Raw genomic sequence first — 16,418 nt, forward strand, 5'->3', positions numbered from 1 at the left:
ATAAAGTACAATATATTAATTATGTAATTATTTTTTGTAATTGATTCTAATCTTGACTTCATAAGTTCATTTCTATCATATTTATAATGTTCAATCTAACAAAAAAAAAAAAAAAAAAAAAATATATATATATTTGAATTATGAATAACAAAGTTCAATATATTATTTTTTGTTTTTTTTTTTCATATGATATTAAAATTAACCCTAACAACTTCTAAAGTTTTCTGTTACTCACCTATAAAAACTTCTGAATTTATCATTTAATATTTGAACAAAACGAGAATTAGATAGCAATGAGATAGAATTTAACTTAGTCATATACATTTGGAACAATAAATAATGAATGTAATACTTAAATCGTAATATTTCATTTGACTAAGTTTTTGTTCTTATCACATTGAGACCCAACCATGCAATTATATTTTGTAATACCATCTTTACGTATAATAATTAAATTCTAATGCAAAGAATCGTTATAGGTGATAGAAATTAAATTGTATGATACATATTTATTTATCAATATTTTTATTGTCAACAGAACAGATAGATCTACTCGTTTTAATGATTTTTATCAGTCTATAAAATGAGTAAATCTATCCATGTAGGTATCAATGTGGTAAGCAATGCTGTTTATTTCTATAAAAAATATATTTTATATTGTACACCATGCATCTAAGTTTCACAATTATTTGGAAACCATAAACACATAAAATTTCTTATTTACAAAACAAAGGACAAGTTGTAGAAATAGTCAGAGTTGTAAGGGTTAATATTATAAGTGCAAAACAATCAGCAAATTCTTTTACAATTACAGTTACTGTGGTTCATAGTTATGGGATGATTTGAATTCAGTAAATATGTATAGGTGAAAAAATGTACAAAATATATTATGCAGATCTTCCTGCTTCAAGAAAAGAAAATAGAATCTTCGCGACTGATTTTTAAATGTTACATTATCAGTTTTAACACGTTGATTGCTATACATAAAATATGTTATCTATATTTGTATTTTTACTGTTTTCATATTAATTTTTCATACTATTAAAGTTTATAATTTTAGTCCTTGAGAAGAAACATATTCTTTTTTATAAATTTTCAGGAAATTTGTAAACATGATATAAATATAGAAATAATTCTTGTAAACATCTATATAGAAAATTAGGCATCTCATTGATATAATATGATTTAATTAACTCATTCTGTACATAAAAATTTTGTATATTATACATAAAAATATACGAAATTCAAAAAGTACAAACGTCATTTATCTAATTATCTAAATAACAGATGGTTTGCTATGAAAACCATAATCAATATCAAACTATATAAGATCAAAGATATCTTTAAGAATATTTTTACTAACAATTAGTTTCTATATTAATAATTTAATGTATGAAAAAAAAGAAAATATAAAATGAAGTCCGTCTGTAACATATTATTAAGTTCAGTTATTTTTCTTAAATAATTAATTGAATTAATATAGATATAAATGAAATATAATAAATATTTGTAATAATATCTAAATTTTGTATCTTTTTCTAAAATAAAAAGATCAAAAGGATTCTGAACAAACTTGGATATAGTGATCACAAGAAAATATCTCTAACATAGTTTCAAATGTATTGAAAATACCACTTATTAATTATTTTCGAATTCAACAAATAAAGTGAAGCTTAGTCCAGAAATAAACTGAGTGAAAATTTATTTTACTAGAAGTTTAAACTTGTTCGAAAATTGAATTATTGTTCTATAATTTGTATCATTTTGAAATTGTATCAAATTAATTATAGCTGTACATATATTACATTGTATATTCTACTAGTATAATATAAATATTGTATATTTCTTTCATCACAAAAAGAATATAATTATTGCAAAAAATTAATATTATATGATCTTATCACTTTTTCAATTAGCTATCAACGTGTTAAAATTAAACCATAAATTTATATTAATGATCACAAAAGATAACATTTTCTAATTCAACTGGATTGCACTATCTTTCATTTTTTTGCTCTGTTTCTTTACAGTCTTAACCTTCACTATAGTTTTCCCAGACTTTCCCTTGATTGGTAGAGATTTTTCTTTTAATGATTTCATTTGTAACTTCACTTCTGCTTTTGATAATTTCTTGCTTTTTATACTCTTTAAACCAAGCTTGCTGTCTTTTTTAACTTTGGTAGTAGTTTGAATCCCTATACCGGATCTTATACAAGACCCGGGTAGCTTGTACTAGGCAGCAACTTTCACCTTTTTCTTCCTCTTTTTCTTCTTTTTATCGTGATGAAGTTCTTGTTTTTTGGCTATACAGGTGCGACAGTACCAATCCTCGTTGTCAGCTGGTGGTACTTGCATACCAACACACACCCTATATAATTGAGAATATGTAAATTAAGCACACACACAGAAAACAAAAATCAACTAAATCTAGAGGCAAAAAAGAATTTTTAAGCTTCAATTATATCATTTCATCATCATCTATATTGTAAAGGTAATTGTACTTTGTTATGTTTTCTAAAAAGCAAAGGATAAAGAAAGAAAACAACAAAGCATTAACAAGATAAAACGTGAGGAAAAAAGTGGAATTTATTCGAGAAACAAAGGGTAAAAAAAGTAATTAAAAAAAAGAAGTTAAAATAACATAATGTAAATATAGTGATATTAAAAACTCATACTTAAGTTGTAGTTAAGAAAATAATTTAATAATTAAAATTTTTTATTTCTAGTAGATATGTAATTTTTCTATTTTTAATATGTTCTCTAAAAAAGTGATCTGTTATGGCTTTTTTGTATTTCAATTTACATAACATTTTTATAATATAAAAAGAAGTGCTAAAGGATACATAATATTAGAATTGTTTATATTTTTATGTGTTTTAGTCAATTTGTAAAAAGAAAGGTAAAGATATGTTCATTTATATTACAAAACAGCTTTTCTTAAAGATTTATGGCATAGCTCCAAATAATTATTGTTTTATCAACATTTACTTACCAATGATACCATGCATCACAATCATCACAACCAACCATAGGTGATCCATCATCTTGGTTACCACATGCAGGACAGAACCAAACTTTATGACCACCTTGATCCTGAAAAACTCATATGACGATAAAAATACAACATACTTCTCTTTTATGATGTTTGGATATACCAACCCATCTTTTGTATTTTGTTAACGTGTTAACAATATGTTACTAAAAAGATATGTAATGTACATTAAACTCTTAACATATTTAAGGATTGTATCGTATTGTTTATACTGTAATTAGAAAATTGAGGAATTGATAAAAAATATGTGACTAAAGGTACTCAGTAGATGATAAAATTGTTATAATTCAAAATTAATGAAAACTTTTTATATAATTTATATATATATATATATATATATATATATATATAAAATAAAAAATATAATATAACAATTGTATATAATACCTATTATAATCTGAATAACAATATTGATGTTATGTATGTATACATATATACGCATTTATATATAATTTTATAATGTTATATATGTAAATACATAACATCTTTAGTAAGCTGAGATATAAATAAAAAGAGATCAAAAGTTGAATGAAACTGAAATATTTGTGAATTAAAGCAGATACATAATTATGATTATTAACATTTATAAACTGATGAAATATCTGTTACGAAAATTAATTAAAATTTTTCATAACAAAACCAATACCTTGAAAATAAAACAGAATTTATATAATTACTATACCACATACATATATTTATATCTATCATTAAATGCAATTTATGATTCAAAAGAATAATGTATGCTGATGAGTTATGAATAATGTATGCATGTAATGTACATGAATGTAAGTAGGGAAGGAATAACACATTTACACAAAAGTTAAGGTGCTGGTCTGCGGTAATTAAACAAATTTTCACTGGGCCCACAAATATATTTTATAATAAATGCTCATTTGCAATTTATATTTCAATTATCCAGGAACCAAGTTCTCATTAATTTAGAAAAAAATTATTTAACATTTCAGGTGCATATATTTTATTAGAATTAGATATTTATCATATTTAATACTGAAAGTTTAATTATATTCAAAATGCTTATTGTCAGATATATTTGCATGTCTACCCTTATTTGAATCTAATCTATTTAATAATAATTTTTTGTTTCTATATTAAAAAGTAGTACCTATAATAGACAATAAATAAGAAGTCAAACATGAACAATGCACATACAAAGTGAATCATCAAATTTTAGGACCAAAAATGTCTCTATTGTCTTTAATGATAGGAGAAAATATTTAAGTAAGGGAATATTTGTTACAGAAGGCTAAATATTATGATAGAAATTTTTTTTTAAAAGCTATGCTTTTTAAGATATGATATATTTTTGTTTCTACAACATTAAAGTTGATAGAAAGAAAAATTAATTCATATATAATTTGTGGCTTTCTGGATAGCCTGAAGAGTAATTTTTATAAAAGATAATCTATAATGTAGAAACATAATGTACATTTCTTTCAAGATACTTTTCATATCTTAAAAATTTGACTTGTTAAAATAGATGAATAAATATTAAACATAGAACACTAGAAAAGTTTATGAGTTAAATATGATTTTCAATGATATTTCAATTATTATTAGCTATCAGTTATTAATATGAAAAATTTCTTAATATCTACACACACTGTTTCTACTTTAGACTGTATTTCTTAAGAATTATTCTCTAATAAATGACCCAAACATCAACATTATGATTTTTTATAATAATATCTGCTTTTTCATAACAAACTCTCCTATCTAAAACATTTTCTTTCTAACACTAAAAATATAGAAGAAATTTTAGATTTTTATGTTAGATAACTCATCCTGTATAAGACAATGCAATGTATAAACATCAAGATATATGTTGTATGTTTATTATATGTTATTATATTATATGTTATTAATATATTGGTTGCATTAAACTCTTTTTACATAAATTAATCTAAATAAAAGATAATGAAGACTCATTTAAAATATTCTAAACTGATAATTTTAATAAGTAAAGTTTCTGTGTATATTGGTTTCTATATAAATAGAAATCTTGTATGTTTTATTGTTTTACATAATTCAATTTGTAATAGTTATATATTTCTATCTTTCTTCATATAGTTTTACATAAAGTTATCTAAATGTACAAATATTCTTATATATTAATATCAGCTGTAATATTTATTTGTTTATAAATATTAAAAAGCTTTCTTTTATAGAGCCACATATAAATATATAAATAAATAGATAGATATAGAGAGAGAATGAGAAAAGGAGAAAAACAATATCTTATTATATAAGTTTGATTAGCATATATAATCTGTAATGTAAGAGAAAAATCATTCTATTTTCAATATCAAATAATTTTACATAAAATAATTTTTAATAAACTTTTATTTATCCAGTTAATAAAGTTTTATTTATCAAGTTTTTAAATTTAATTCAAATGCTTTTTTCACACTCAATTGTAATTATATTTAACATGAAAATTATAAATTAAATGTGTATATAAATAAAATTATGAATTATATATATATATTAATATGTTTAAATCACATATATTATTGTTATAAAATATATACGAAGTTTTTTATATTATAAATATATATTCTTTTTATGTTCATTTATCTATGTATATAGTTACATAAGTTGTAATTGTTATTAAAGGCAGTTTCAAGAAATTTTATAATAGGAATTTCAGAACAGTAAATGTTTTCATATTAAAAGTTGAAAACTTTTCTAACATCATAACCATGATAGATTCAGGCATAAGCTAAAGACAACGCACAAACCCATATTTCGATAAAATTGACACAGATAGAAAATAGATGATACTTTATAAGGAGTATCTAATGACTTTTGTTTAGAATGGGAATGTACTCACCACAGTAGTGGTTGGTGTTGGGGGCAGCGCAATCCTGCCATTTTCTTTGTCTTCCTTAGCATCATCCTTTTTAAGAGCTGCATCTGCTTTCGTCTCTGTGCCGTTAAAACCGTTCGTTATATTCCTAACTGTTCTGCATGCTATGCTTAATAACGACATGCAAGTTGCATGCAATCAACCAATCCTTTGCTATTTCGTAAACTATTTTATATTTCCCCTTTTCTGTATTATAATAGTTATTCATTCAGTTTTAAGAAACTATAAAGTATTTTGTTCATTAGTGTACTTTTCCTCTTCTAAAATTAAATTTCTTGTGATAGAAACTTTTTATTATCAATTTAAAGATTGTTTGTTATCTTTAAATAAATTCTTCAATTAAATTTGCTCATAAAAAGGTATTTATATACTTTTTATAATTTTAGCAAAATAAATTAAAATCATGAGTATATAATCTATTTTTTAAAAATTATAGAGTTATATATAGTTAAGTTATACATTATTATTTCTCTAATGAAAGAGAAGGAATAAATAAGAATAAAAAATAACAGTAAATATATTAAATACTGGACTTTTTGTAACTTTAAATTACATTTTACTTTTGTGCAAATAATAAATTGTTTCATAATTTGCTGGCCCCTGTATTTCTCTAAAAATAGGAGATTAATATAGTATTGTCAATTATTTACTCATTTTATTCATATTTATTGCATCAAGTATATTGTCTCCATATCATTTATTTTATCAACTTTTATGCAAGGAAGTATAATACTACTTTTACATCTTTAGATGTTTTAACATTGCATGTCATATAGAAACTGTAACTGAATTATATTATAATATTTCTGTTAATTTATTGTATTTTAAATGTTCTAATGTAGGATAACACATATTATAGTATAATGCATACATAGATATGAACTACCAAAAAATTAAATTAAAAGTACTTTTTTTCTCTTTTGCCTATAATCATTTCAAAAAAACTATTTAAAAAAATTATTTAAATAAATTTAACCAATTGTATCTAATATCAATTCTTCCAAATGCAATATAAAATATCTATTTTATATTGAAAGAACAAAAGAATTACCGAATTAAAAATGTTTAGTTATATATAATATATAATATATATATATATATATATATATATATATATATATATATATATATCAATATGTGTGTGTGTGTATATATATTGATTTAATACTTTATAATAACCTATTCTTTTAAATTGAATATATTTTTAATGCAATGTATATAAATATATAAAAATATTTTTTAAAATTCATAAGCGTCTGTATTAACTTTCTTCAGTATTCAATATCTTATTATTATTCCTGTACATTATGTATATAAATAAGATATTAAAATTTAAAAAGTAAAGCATAATGTATTTTATTATTACTTGGTCATATATAGAATGCTCCTAAACACTCACCTTAAAAAAACCTAGTTAAAAAACATAGAATACTATGTTTAATGTTTTCTTTTTCTTATAAAAAATGCTGAGCAAAAAGATTACTGGAAATATATATTTGTAAATATATTAAATCTTCCTTCTTAAAAGATTAAGAAGGAAGGTTGAGAAACTTTATATATTATACTTCTTGAATGTCACGCATAAGGTCTAAAATTATTACATTTGATAACATGTAATAAAATATAAAATTAATAAAACATAATAAATCAACCTGAATGTTCAAACCTAATCTATAGATTATTGCATTTGAAACAAAATTGAATATTGCATTTAGAACAATCTAATGATTTTTTAAAAATTTAATTTTACCATGTTTTTGGATAGAAACTTTTGAATCCATCTTTATGAAGTTGTACAAGAATATTCCTTTCTCCATTAAGATCAATTTATTTAAGCTACATGAAATATACCAGATGTGCATTTGCATTGCAGAAGAAAATACTAAAAGAAAAATAATAATAAAAAGAAAAGAAAGTTTAAAAATCCATTTCAATAGCAGTGTAAGATCAGAAAGGTCTTAGAACTTAGTTTCCTTTAAATTAGTCATTTATAAAATTTGTGGCTATTTAATAATACTTATTATTAAAATATTTTATCATTGAAAAAATGAGAATGGATATTATCAAAATATCTAATGGAATTAAGTTCTGAGACTTCTTTCAATACAAAAGATTCCACCTAATTGAATGTGATAGAAGTGCTAAAATTTGAAATAATCAAGTATATTGGTAATCACAACATGAAATACGTAACAATTCTAATGTAGGCTATAAAGTTGTTCTACATACACACTTTAGAGACAAATGAATCTATACAACAAAGCAGGCCAAATGAAAATTATACCGTCACCGCAAGTCATGAATGCATAGAAAGTAAAAAATGAAATATTGGGAAGCTGGGTTGTTGGATGGAGTGAAAATGGTATCAATGAATTGAATTAATCTTTGCATAAAAAATAATCAGCTATATACGTAAAAAATGATCGAGACATTTTATATCTACATGAAATGTTTGATTGAAATTTAAATAAATTATCTGATATATTCATATTTGAAGTATGTATAAAAAAGCAAGAATGTTTAAATATTATAGCAATATTAATCTAAACAAAACTATGAATGATTATAATTAATAAATAATCAATATAATGAAGGAGGGCTGTCATCTCAGCTTACTATACGAGATTTATTATAAAATAAAATCTTTTTCTCTTCTGTACCATTGTTTATCATTAATCCAAATCGATTTCTTGTGTATGTACATATACTATTTTATAGTATGCTACATCCTTATGTTACACATATATTTTATATTTTAATATATGCCATAACAAATATCTTAACCCCTTGCGGACTACCGCAGTATATATGCGTTCTGCGTAAACCATCAATTTGGCCGAGTAACTCATGTATGCGTTTGACGAAAACAGATACAGCCGAAAGACTCATATATATATTCCACGTAAACGCGTTCGGCGAATACAATTGATAGAAGTAAAAGCTCATGTGTCTTATTTTACTTATCCTGTGGAGAATTTGTGTATGTCCATATGTCTAAAATTTGACATTTATGAACGAAAAGCGCGTCTAAGCAGAAATGAGCACTGGCAATTTTAAATGACTATCGCGGTAACAGCTCGGCCCCACGGCACGGTTGACTTCGAACCGTGCCGTCTGCAAAGGGTTAATTTGTATGTATATAAGAAGCAATAAATTTAATAAAAAATATAACTATTTTTATTAACACATTTAATAAATTTATATCAACAAAAAAAAAGGAAAACACGATTTATATCTCTACTATTTCAACTATAAACGATATGTTAAAATCGATCATAAAAATTTAAGAAAATAATGATTAAAAATGGTTATAATATTATTTCTTTTGAATGTGTAAGTTGTGACAGCCCTATTATGATTTAATTGTAATTTTATAAAAGGTATTTGATTCTTAACATATTTGAAATATTCTGAAATATTTGAAAACGTAATTAAATGTTATACTTAAAAATATAACATTTTTATATATTTGAAGTATATGATTATCATATAAAAACGTACTTACAAAATAATATGGTGGTGGTTGTTGTTGCGTCAGAGGAGGTGGGAGCTTAGGAGCAGGATCAAATTGAGATGGAGGAGTCTCTCTTTGAGGTAAGGCTTTGAAGAGAGATTTCTTTGCTCGAGGAACTGTTGCAAGTGGCACACTAGTAAGATTGGCAGAGAAAGTATCTGTAGGAAGAGCAGGGCTTCCATCTAACGTTCCCTCCTCTGTTTTCTTACTTGCCGACTTTTGCTTTGGCGGTCGCGTTACTAATGCTGATATTTTCGCCAACTCGGGACTTGGTTCTCGTTTCGTCTCATCCTCAGGCTTCTTCAGCAATGTCTTTATAGTTCTATAACACATTTCCCTAATAATAATGTATGCGTTATTAAATACAATGCGTGTATTCAACATTAACGCATAATATGATTCTTCATACAACAAGAAAATAAACACAAAGAAACAACCTTATAATAGTACAATAAGAAAGCAAAACACATGAATTAAAATCATCACAAAAAAAAGTAGTAACTTATTAAAGCTAAAAGAAGAAGATTAAAATTATCTGTGAACTTACATTTTCTTCATTGGAGCAGCATCAGGAGTTGGGGGTCTTGGAGAAGCTGTACCTAATTTTAGTGTTATTTTTGGTACAGCTTCTGAACTTTTATCTTCTTTCTATAATAAAAAGAAATTAAAATATTAGTCTTAATTTCAAATTATCTCACAAAAAATAATAGAAAAAAAGGCAGTAGAAATATTTATAAAAAGTGACTTTTCTACCTCTTTCTCTTTTCGCTTATCTTTTTTTTCTTTCTTTTCTTTGATTTTATCCAGCTTTTCCTTTTTATCCATTTTATCCCTTTTTTCTTTTATTTTCTCCCCTTTCTCTTTGTGCTTTTCTTTCTTATCTTTCTTCTTTTTTAATTTATCTTTTTTTTCTTTCTTATGTTCCTTTGATTTCTGAAAATAAAATTTATATGTAATAATTATTTAATAATAAAACTGATATATATATATATATATATATCTTTTTATAAATTATTTCGAGAAAATATTATTTTAAGTTTTAATATTTCACATTATCAGTTTACTTCCAATAAAACATTAGATCTTATTTCTTTCCGAATTTTTATTTTTAATAGAAATTATTATACAATAAAGTGTATAATTGGTGAAATTCCATCAATTGAAATGAATTTATAGCTGATCATATCATATTTGAGTAATTTTTAAAATGTTCATTCGACCTCAAATGACCGAGTATCGTTTATTTTAACTTATGTATTTGTATTTTTAATCCAAAGTTCGACTATTCAATAATTAGAAGTTATTTTGAAAAATCTTTCTTTTCAATGTTAATCACACATATCAGATTGTTCTTTATTGTATTCGGAGAATTTGATTCTAAATATAATTTAGTTTTACCGCTATAAGAACTTATTTTTTCATTAGAAAATTTCAAATAAATCTTGCAATTCTCTTTCTTTATCTTTAGTCTAGAGAAATTATTATATTCTTTGACATTTTTTTACAACATACATATTTTATGTATACAGTTAATTTGGAAATTAACATCTCAATAAAGTACTAAAGTAAGTACTAAAAATTTACAAAATAAACATAATGTGTTAGAAAATAACTTGTACTTTGTTCTTTTCCTTTTTTGTTTGAATCAATGATTTTAATATAACTCATAATTATACATTCAGATATGTGATTCACATAACTAAAAATGGCTTAATATACTGAAAACTGTTTGATAAATTTGAATTATTCTTGTTTTAGCTCTTTGTAACCTGTGTATCTAGGCATATCTTTTATTTCTTTACTTGTTTTCTCGTACAATGTGAAGACTGAACTTTAAAAAAACACATTTTTAGAAAATTTGGAGTTTGTATAATGTAGTGCTGTATAATCACCTATAATGTCTTTGTGTCCTTTTAGAGCAGACATCTGAACTTGTTAAACTTACGATGTTCCTTCAAACGGGGACAGCTGAGTGCAAAGGGTCAAATATGTGTTAGATTTGATTTATTCTACTAGGAGTTAAACCAGTTGGAAAATATCTTGTTAACATCTTTTTTTTATGTAAATTTTTGAGTTAATGCATTAAAAAATCCCCGCAATTTATCAAGTTTGAAACCAAAATGATTAAAAAATCAATCACCTAGTTCTCCAAATGTTATTTATATGAATATTTACATATAACAAATGTATAAATAGTAAACGCATTGACTTTTATATGTTAACATTGCGATAATTGTTAAAACTGAAAAAATTTAAATAACTAGTAAAATAAAAAATTACCTTATCATTTTTATCCTGTTTCTCAATTTTGGGACTTTTTGAAGATAATAACGGCACAATAGGTACTGGTTTAGGGTACATATTTGGTGCTGCAAGTGCAGATGATAAAGGCGGTGCAACGGTACTCGTAGGAACTGGTGGAGGTATCTCTTTGTCCTGTTTAACCGCCTTTGGTTTATCTCCTTTTTCTCTTTCCGTTTTTTCGTGTTTTGTCATTGGAAGCGTTGCTTCAGTAGAGGAAGGTGTTGAAGGAAGCTTTTCCCGATCGAGAGATTTGGTTTTTTGTAAAGTGGAGAAATCTTCAGATTTTGGTGGTAAATTTAAAAAGCGAGGTGGTAATGGTAAATTTGACATTGCCGGATGAGCGCCACTACTACCTCTTCCTATAGGTAATGGAAATCTAGGAAACATTGGATGAGGTATTAAACCAGGCGCTGAAGGAAATGTTGAGAAAAAAGGAAATGGAAGGGTCGGTGGAAAACTTGGTTCTTTGGAAATCTGAGGTTCAGGTGCCTGTGGTGTTTTCGGTCGATCTAGTATATCCTGTTCTGGCGCATCGTTGATAATCTTTGTCTGAAAAACGGTAATCGCATATCGGCGATGTCTTTCAGCGTCTTCTTCAAGCAATTAATAGTGCTCGCATACACGTACACGCACGCGTGCACTTGTGTTAATATCATATAATGCTATTTCTAAATAAAAGTCAACCTACCTTTTTTGGACTAACGCAATGCTTTGGGCTTCTTGATTTCAATTCCTTTTTTTTATTAATCTTTTCTTTTCTCTTCCTTTTATGATCTGTAGGTGTTGTGGGCATGTTCAATTCCGGAGTTCTTGGTGTACTGGGAGTTCCTGGTGGTGACATATCATCAAACATGTAAACGTCTGATCCTGGACTTTGTAAACCAATTAGTTCTCCTCCATCTGGTTGAAGGTGGACGTCTGGCGTATGTGGAGTCTTTTTTTCTTCTCGTTTCACATCAGTATCATTACGCAATGCTTGTTTATCTATATTTTCATCAATAACTAAACCAGGTGAACTTTCTCTTGAATCAAGTTCTTTGTATTTATGTTGTTCTGATATGTCTTTTTCTTTATCCTCTCGTGGTTTTGAAATCTTTTTAAAAATGTTCAATTTTTGCTTATCTGGCTCTGATGGAAGTTTATCAATAGTGTCCTCTTTTTTTTCATTAGATGGTGGGGATCTACCAGTAACGTCGACTAATTTTTCTGGTTTTGTCTTTGGTTGTATACTTTTTTGTAATTTTGGACTAATAGCTGTTTTAGGTGATACTAATTTAGGAGTAGATGGTCTGTTTGATGAACTTGGCATAGTACTTTGTAATTTCCCACCTACTGACTTTAAAGGTTTTAATTTAGCTAATTCTTTCATACCAGCCAACTTTTTAATTTTATTATCGTCTATCTTATCTGGTTTAAATAATTCCTTAGCGCGATTCTTTTTCTTATTTTCTTTATCAAGTTTACAATCTTCTAATCCTTTCTTTATAATCTTTTTCGGTTTTTTATCATACTTTAATTCAGGAGGTACCATAGGGTAAGAACTAGGCTGTGACGAGTCTGAACAAGTTTGATGTGGGGTTCTTGCTTCAGGTAGTTTTCCTTCTCGAGCAGGTGATAAAAAACCTGAAGTAGTCATCATGACGCTATGTATTTCACGTAATGGTCTACCTTCTTCCAGTACTTTTATACGCTTTGTTATAGGGCTTTCAAATGAGACAGGATCTCCTGGTCGCTTAAATACTACTTGTGGTGACATCCTATGAGGAGATACATTTATAGAACTGTTACTTGATGTCCCATTATTCAATGTTAAGTCAGATGTTCCATTTAATAAATTTTCTGCTTTTTCTGCTATATATTCGTCTGTAAAATAATGTAAACAATATGTAAAATAATAAAATACCATTATAATTGTATAATTTTCTGTTTATTAAAATTATTTGAGATCATTAGTTAAATTGATATTTATTTTTCTACAAGAAATTGAGATACTTAATATTCAATATTTTTATTAGCAATAGTTTGTATGTTAGGTGTAAGCATATCTTAATATACATATAAATTTGACAAAATCTCTTTTTACGTGAACAATTGCTTCATACATCATTGATCACAATAATTGTTTATAGATATACTAACTTTTCTAATAAAGCAGTGTAAACTAAAATAATATTCTATCCTTATATTTCCATTACATTATGATCATCTCCAATAAAAATAAAATTTTATGTAATAAAAAAAAGTCTGTCTTATTATATATATAAGAATCTAAATATTTCTTATATTGCTTAAGTTATTCATCATTGTAGCAGTAAAATAAGATATATTTTATCAAGATAGATCGTACAAAGAATTACAATCTACATTTATGCAATATTTGACAGTTTTGATGAAATTCTTTCCAAATTTTCATATTTAAAAAAACAAAACATTTGAAACATTGGGTTGTAAATAGTATAATAAATAACAGTAATAGTAATAAATAATATAAATAATTTTGATCAAATAAAGAAAAATATTGAGTTTAACCAAACTTACTTATGTTACAACCCAATATATAAGCAAAATAAATTTCTTTATGTTCATTTCAATGCTTTAGCTTTACTTAAAAGCTTTCTTTGGTACAATCAATATATGTAGTTGAAATAACTTGTTGTGTTTTTAAAAGGTTATCCTACATTTCAGAAATACTTTATTAGGAGCTTTATCTGGGGTTAAACAATAACATTGATATGAATATAAAATATTTTGATATTCAGCTTTAAAACATTATATGTGTATTTATATGCAAGTAATAATTTACCTTCAGTATCAGGAAACATGGCTGGTAAATGTTCATGTACATGTACGGGCCTTGTTACAACTTCCCGGCTTCCAGGTTTCAAAAAATTCAAATGATTTTCACGTTGAATTGGAAATTTTGGTACTGTTACTGGACATGGGACAGAATCTACATTTTTTATATATTCTGTTAACTCTTGTATATCGATATTCATATGCTGAAATGCTAAACCCAAATCATCAAGATTTGCTTCTGTTCTTCCCACTGAAAAAACATTTAATATTATACTTAAAATGAAACTACGATAGTTTAATTTTAATATACTACGTAATTATTTATAAAGCCTATTTTATATTGTTTAAAACTTCAATTAAATCTTTGTAATATTTTAAAAATGCTTACAGATTTCTGCATATTGATGAGTAAGTCTTGAAATTTGTAAAATATATTCTTGCATAAGATCAACCATAAATTCTAATGGTGTAGAATTGATCGAATGCCATCCAATCGTTTGACAAATTTGAGCAACCACCATTTTTAAGACACTCCTACTATATTCTATTGACATTTTCAACTGAAAAAAATAATACAAAATTATTAATTATAATGGAAAGTAGCAAAAATCGATAACTGAAAGAACATTGCTAGAATTTTATAGTTTAATACAGATATGTGTCATCTTTTAATAAAATAGTGAGATTCAATAAATTATTTTCATTAGATGTAAAAATGGTATAATATGAAATTTTGCTTTCACTCACCAATGTAAAAGAAATTATATAAGTTCTAATTCTTTCGTTTATTAATATAAAATATCTACATATATTTCTATTCTAATACACAGCTTCATTTAACACTTCGATGTTAAGTCATGCATTTCATTTTGATAATGATATACATTTCATTTATAATATACGTAACACAATGAATGTAGAACGAAATACGTTATTATTGCTTTCACATCTTTTAAATGTATTTTTGCTTCTTTATAACCATTGATGCATATTATACACCATATACGATAATGGCGGATAATTTCTTTAGTCATAGAAGTAAAAAAGATAGCGTCGTCTTAGATGTGTTTGACTCATTTTTGTTAAAGTATAAAATCTAACCAGACGCGAGTATTAAAAATGTTCTATCATTATTATTACATTACTTGTTACATACATTTACATTGATTTTATTATACGAATATAATTTTATGTAACCACAAATTAATTCCATAACAAATTTGACAAAAAAAGATATGATTTTTACCAAAAGCTATTTTCTTTATTACAAAAGAAATATCAAGATGTTATATTCCATATTTATTCACTTTTATTCAAATCACAAGATAATATCATCAATCATAATACATATATATGTATTTCGATATTTATTAAATCCACAGACTAATAAATAGAGAGATGGCTCTGTTGTAAGTGTAACTAGGTACAGAGATACGTACCTTACATACTCTAATACCACGGCGAATATATATATCTAGTACAATTTCACTCAGAATGGGAATTTCAGTCTTTTTTATAAAGTAATATATGTAAATGTAAACAAAATTTTTACTCGGTAATATAGCATAATATATTTATCTATATTTTTTGCACAATGAAAAAATAAAATTGAATCGTTAGTCCCGTCGTTCCATTAAACAATACATTTGTAGTAATAATTATTTATTCTTAGTAAGTATTCTTAAGTATTCTTTGTTTTAAAGTTGCACAACTTTTTAGAATTTCTACATCAAATCTATAACATTAAATGTTTTATTAAATATTTTATAGATGTATTAGGTATCTATTAGATGTTTTATTACGTATTTAAGATTTTATTGCTTTAATTTCAGCTATATGTATAAAATTAATAATGTGCAAACAAT

The 16,418-nt window shown here is 25.3% G+C and overlaps 1 protein-coding gene across 5 annotated transcripts; it reads right to left on the reverse strand.

Moving 5' to 3' along the window:
- Positions 1-352: 352 nt before the first annotated feature.
- Positions 353-15,932, reverse strand: LOC132909155 (transcription initiation factor TFIID subunit 3). 5 transcript variants are annotated; one of them, XM_060963763.1, is made up of 11 exons: positions 15,800-15,932; positions 14,942-15,113; positions 14,561-14,803; positions 12,446-13,620; positions 11,734-12,306; positions 10,207-10,386; positions 10,001-10,101; positions 9,445-9,790; positions 5,904-5,998; positions 2,993-3,093; positions 353-2,368 (listed from the first exon to the last, which is right to left on the reverse strand). In XM_060963763.1, exons 2-11 carry the CDS (start codon positions 15,105-15,107, stop codon positions 2,304-2,306), a joined length of 3,045 nt encoding a protein of 1,014 aa, XP_060819746.1. In that variant the 5' UTR covers positions 15,108-15,113; positions 15,800-15,932; the 3' UTR covers positions 353-2,303. The 5 variants fall into 5 exon arrangements, with proteins under 5 accessions (XP_060819746.1, XP_060819745.1, XP_060819747.1 ...); XM_060963762.1 differs by lacking the exon at positions 15,800-15,932 and adding an exon at positions 15,301-15,753; XM_060963764.1 differs by lacking the exon at positions 15,800-15,932 and adding an exon at positions 15,301-15,751 and having other exon boundaries at positions 9,445-9,775.
- Between the last annotated feature and the right edge of the window lie 486 nt (positions 15,933-16,418).

Source organism: Bombus pascuorum, chromosome 7, assembly GCF_905332965.1.
Source record: "Bombus pascuorum chromosome 7, iyBomPasc1.1, whole genome shotgun sequence".
Classification (NCBI taxonomy): Eukaryota; Metazoa; Arthropoda; class Insecta; order Hymenoptera; family Apidae; genus Bombus; species Bombus pascuorum.

Coding starts and splice junctions, on each gene's coding strand:
- LOC132909155 (XM_060963763.1), bottom strand. CDS start 15,107: ATGTCAATAGAATATAGTAGGAGTGTCTTAAAAATGGTGGTTGCTCAA. Junction 12,307..12,445: donor ATTGCGTTAGTCCAAAAAAG/GTAGGTTGACTT, acceptor ACCGTTTTTCAG/ACAAAGATTATCAACGATGC. Junction 5,999..9,444: donor AACCACCACCATATTATTTT/GTAAGTACGTTT, acceptor TTAACGGCACAG/AGACGAAAGCAGATGCAGCT.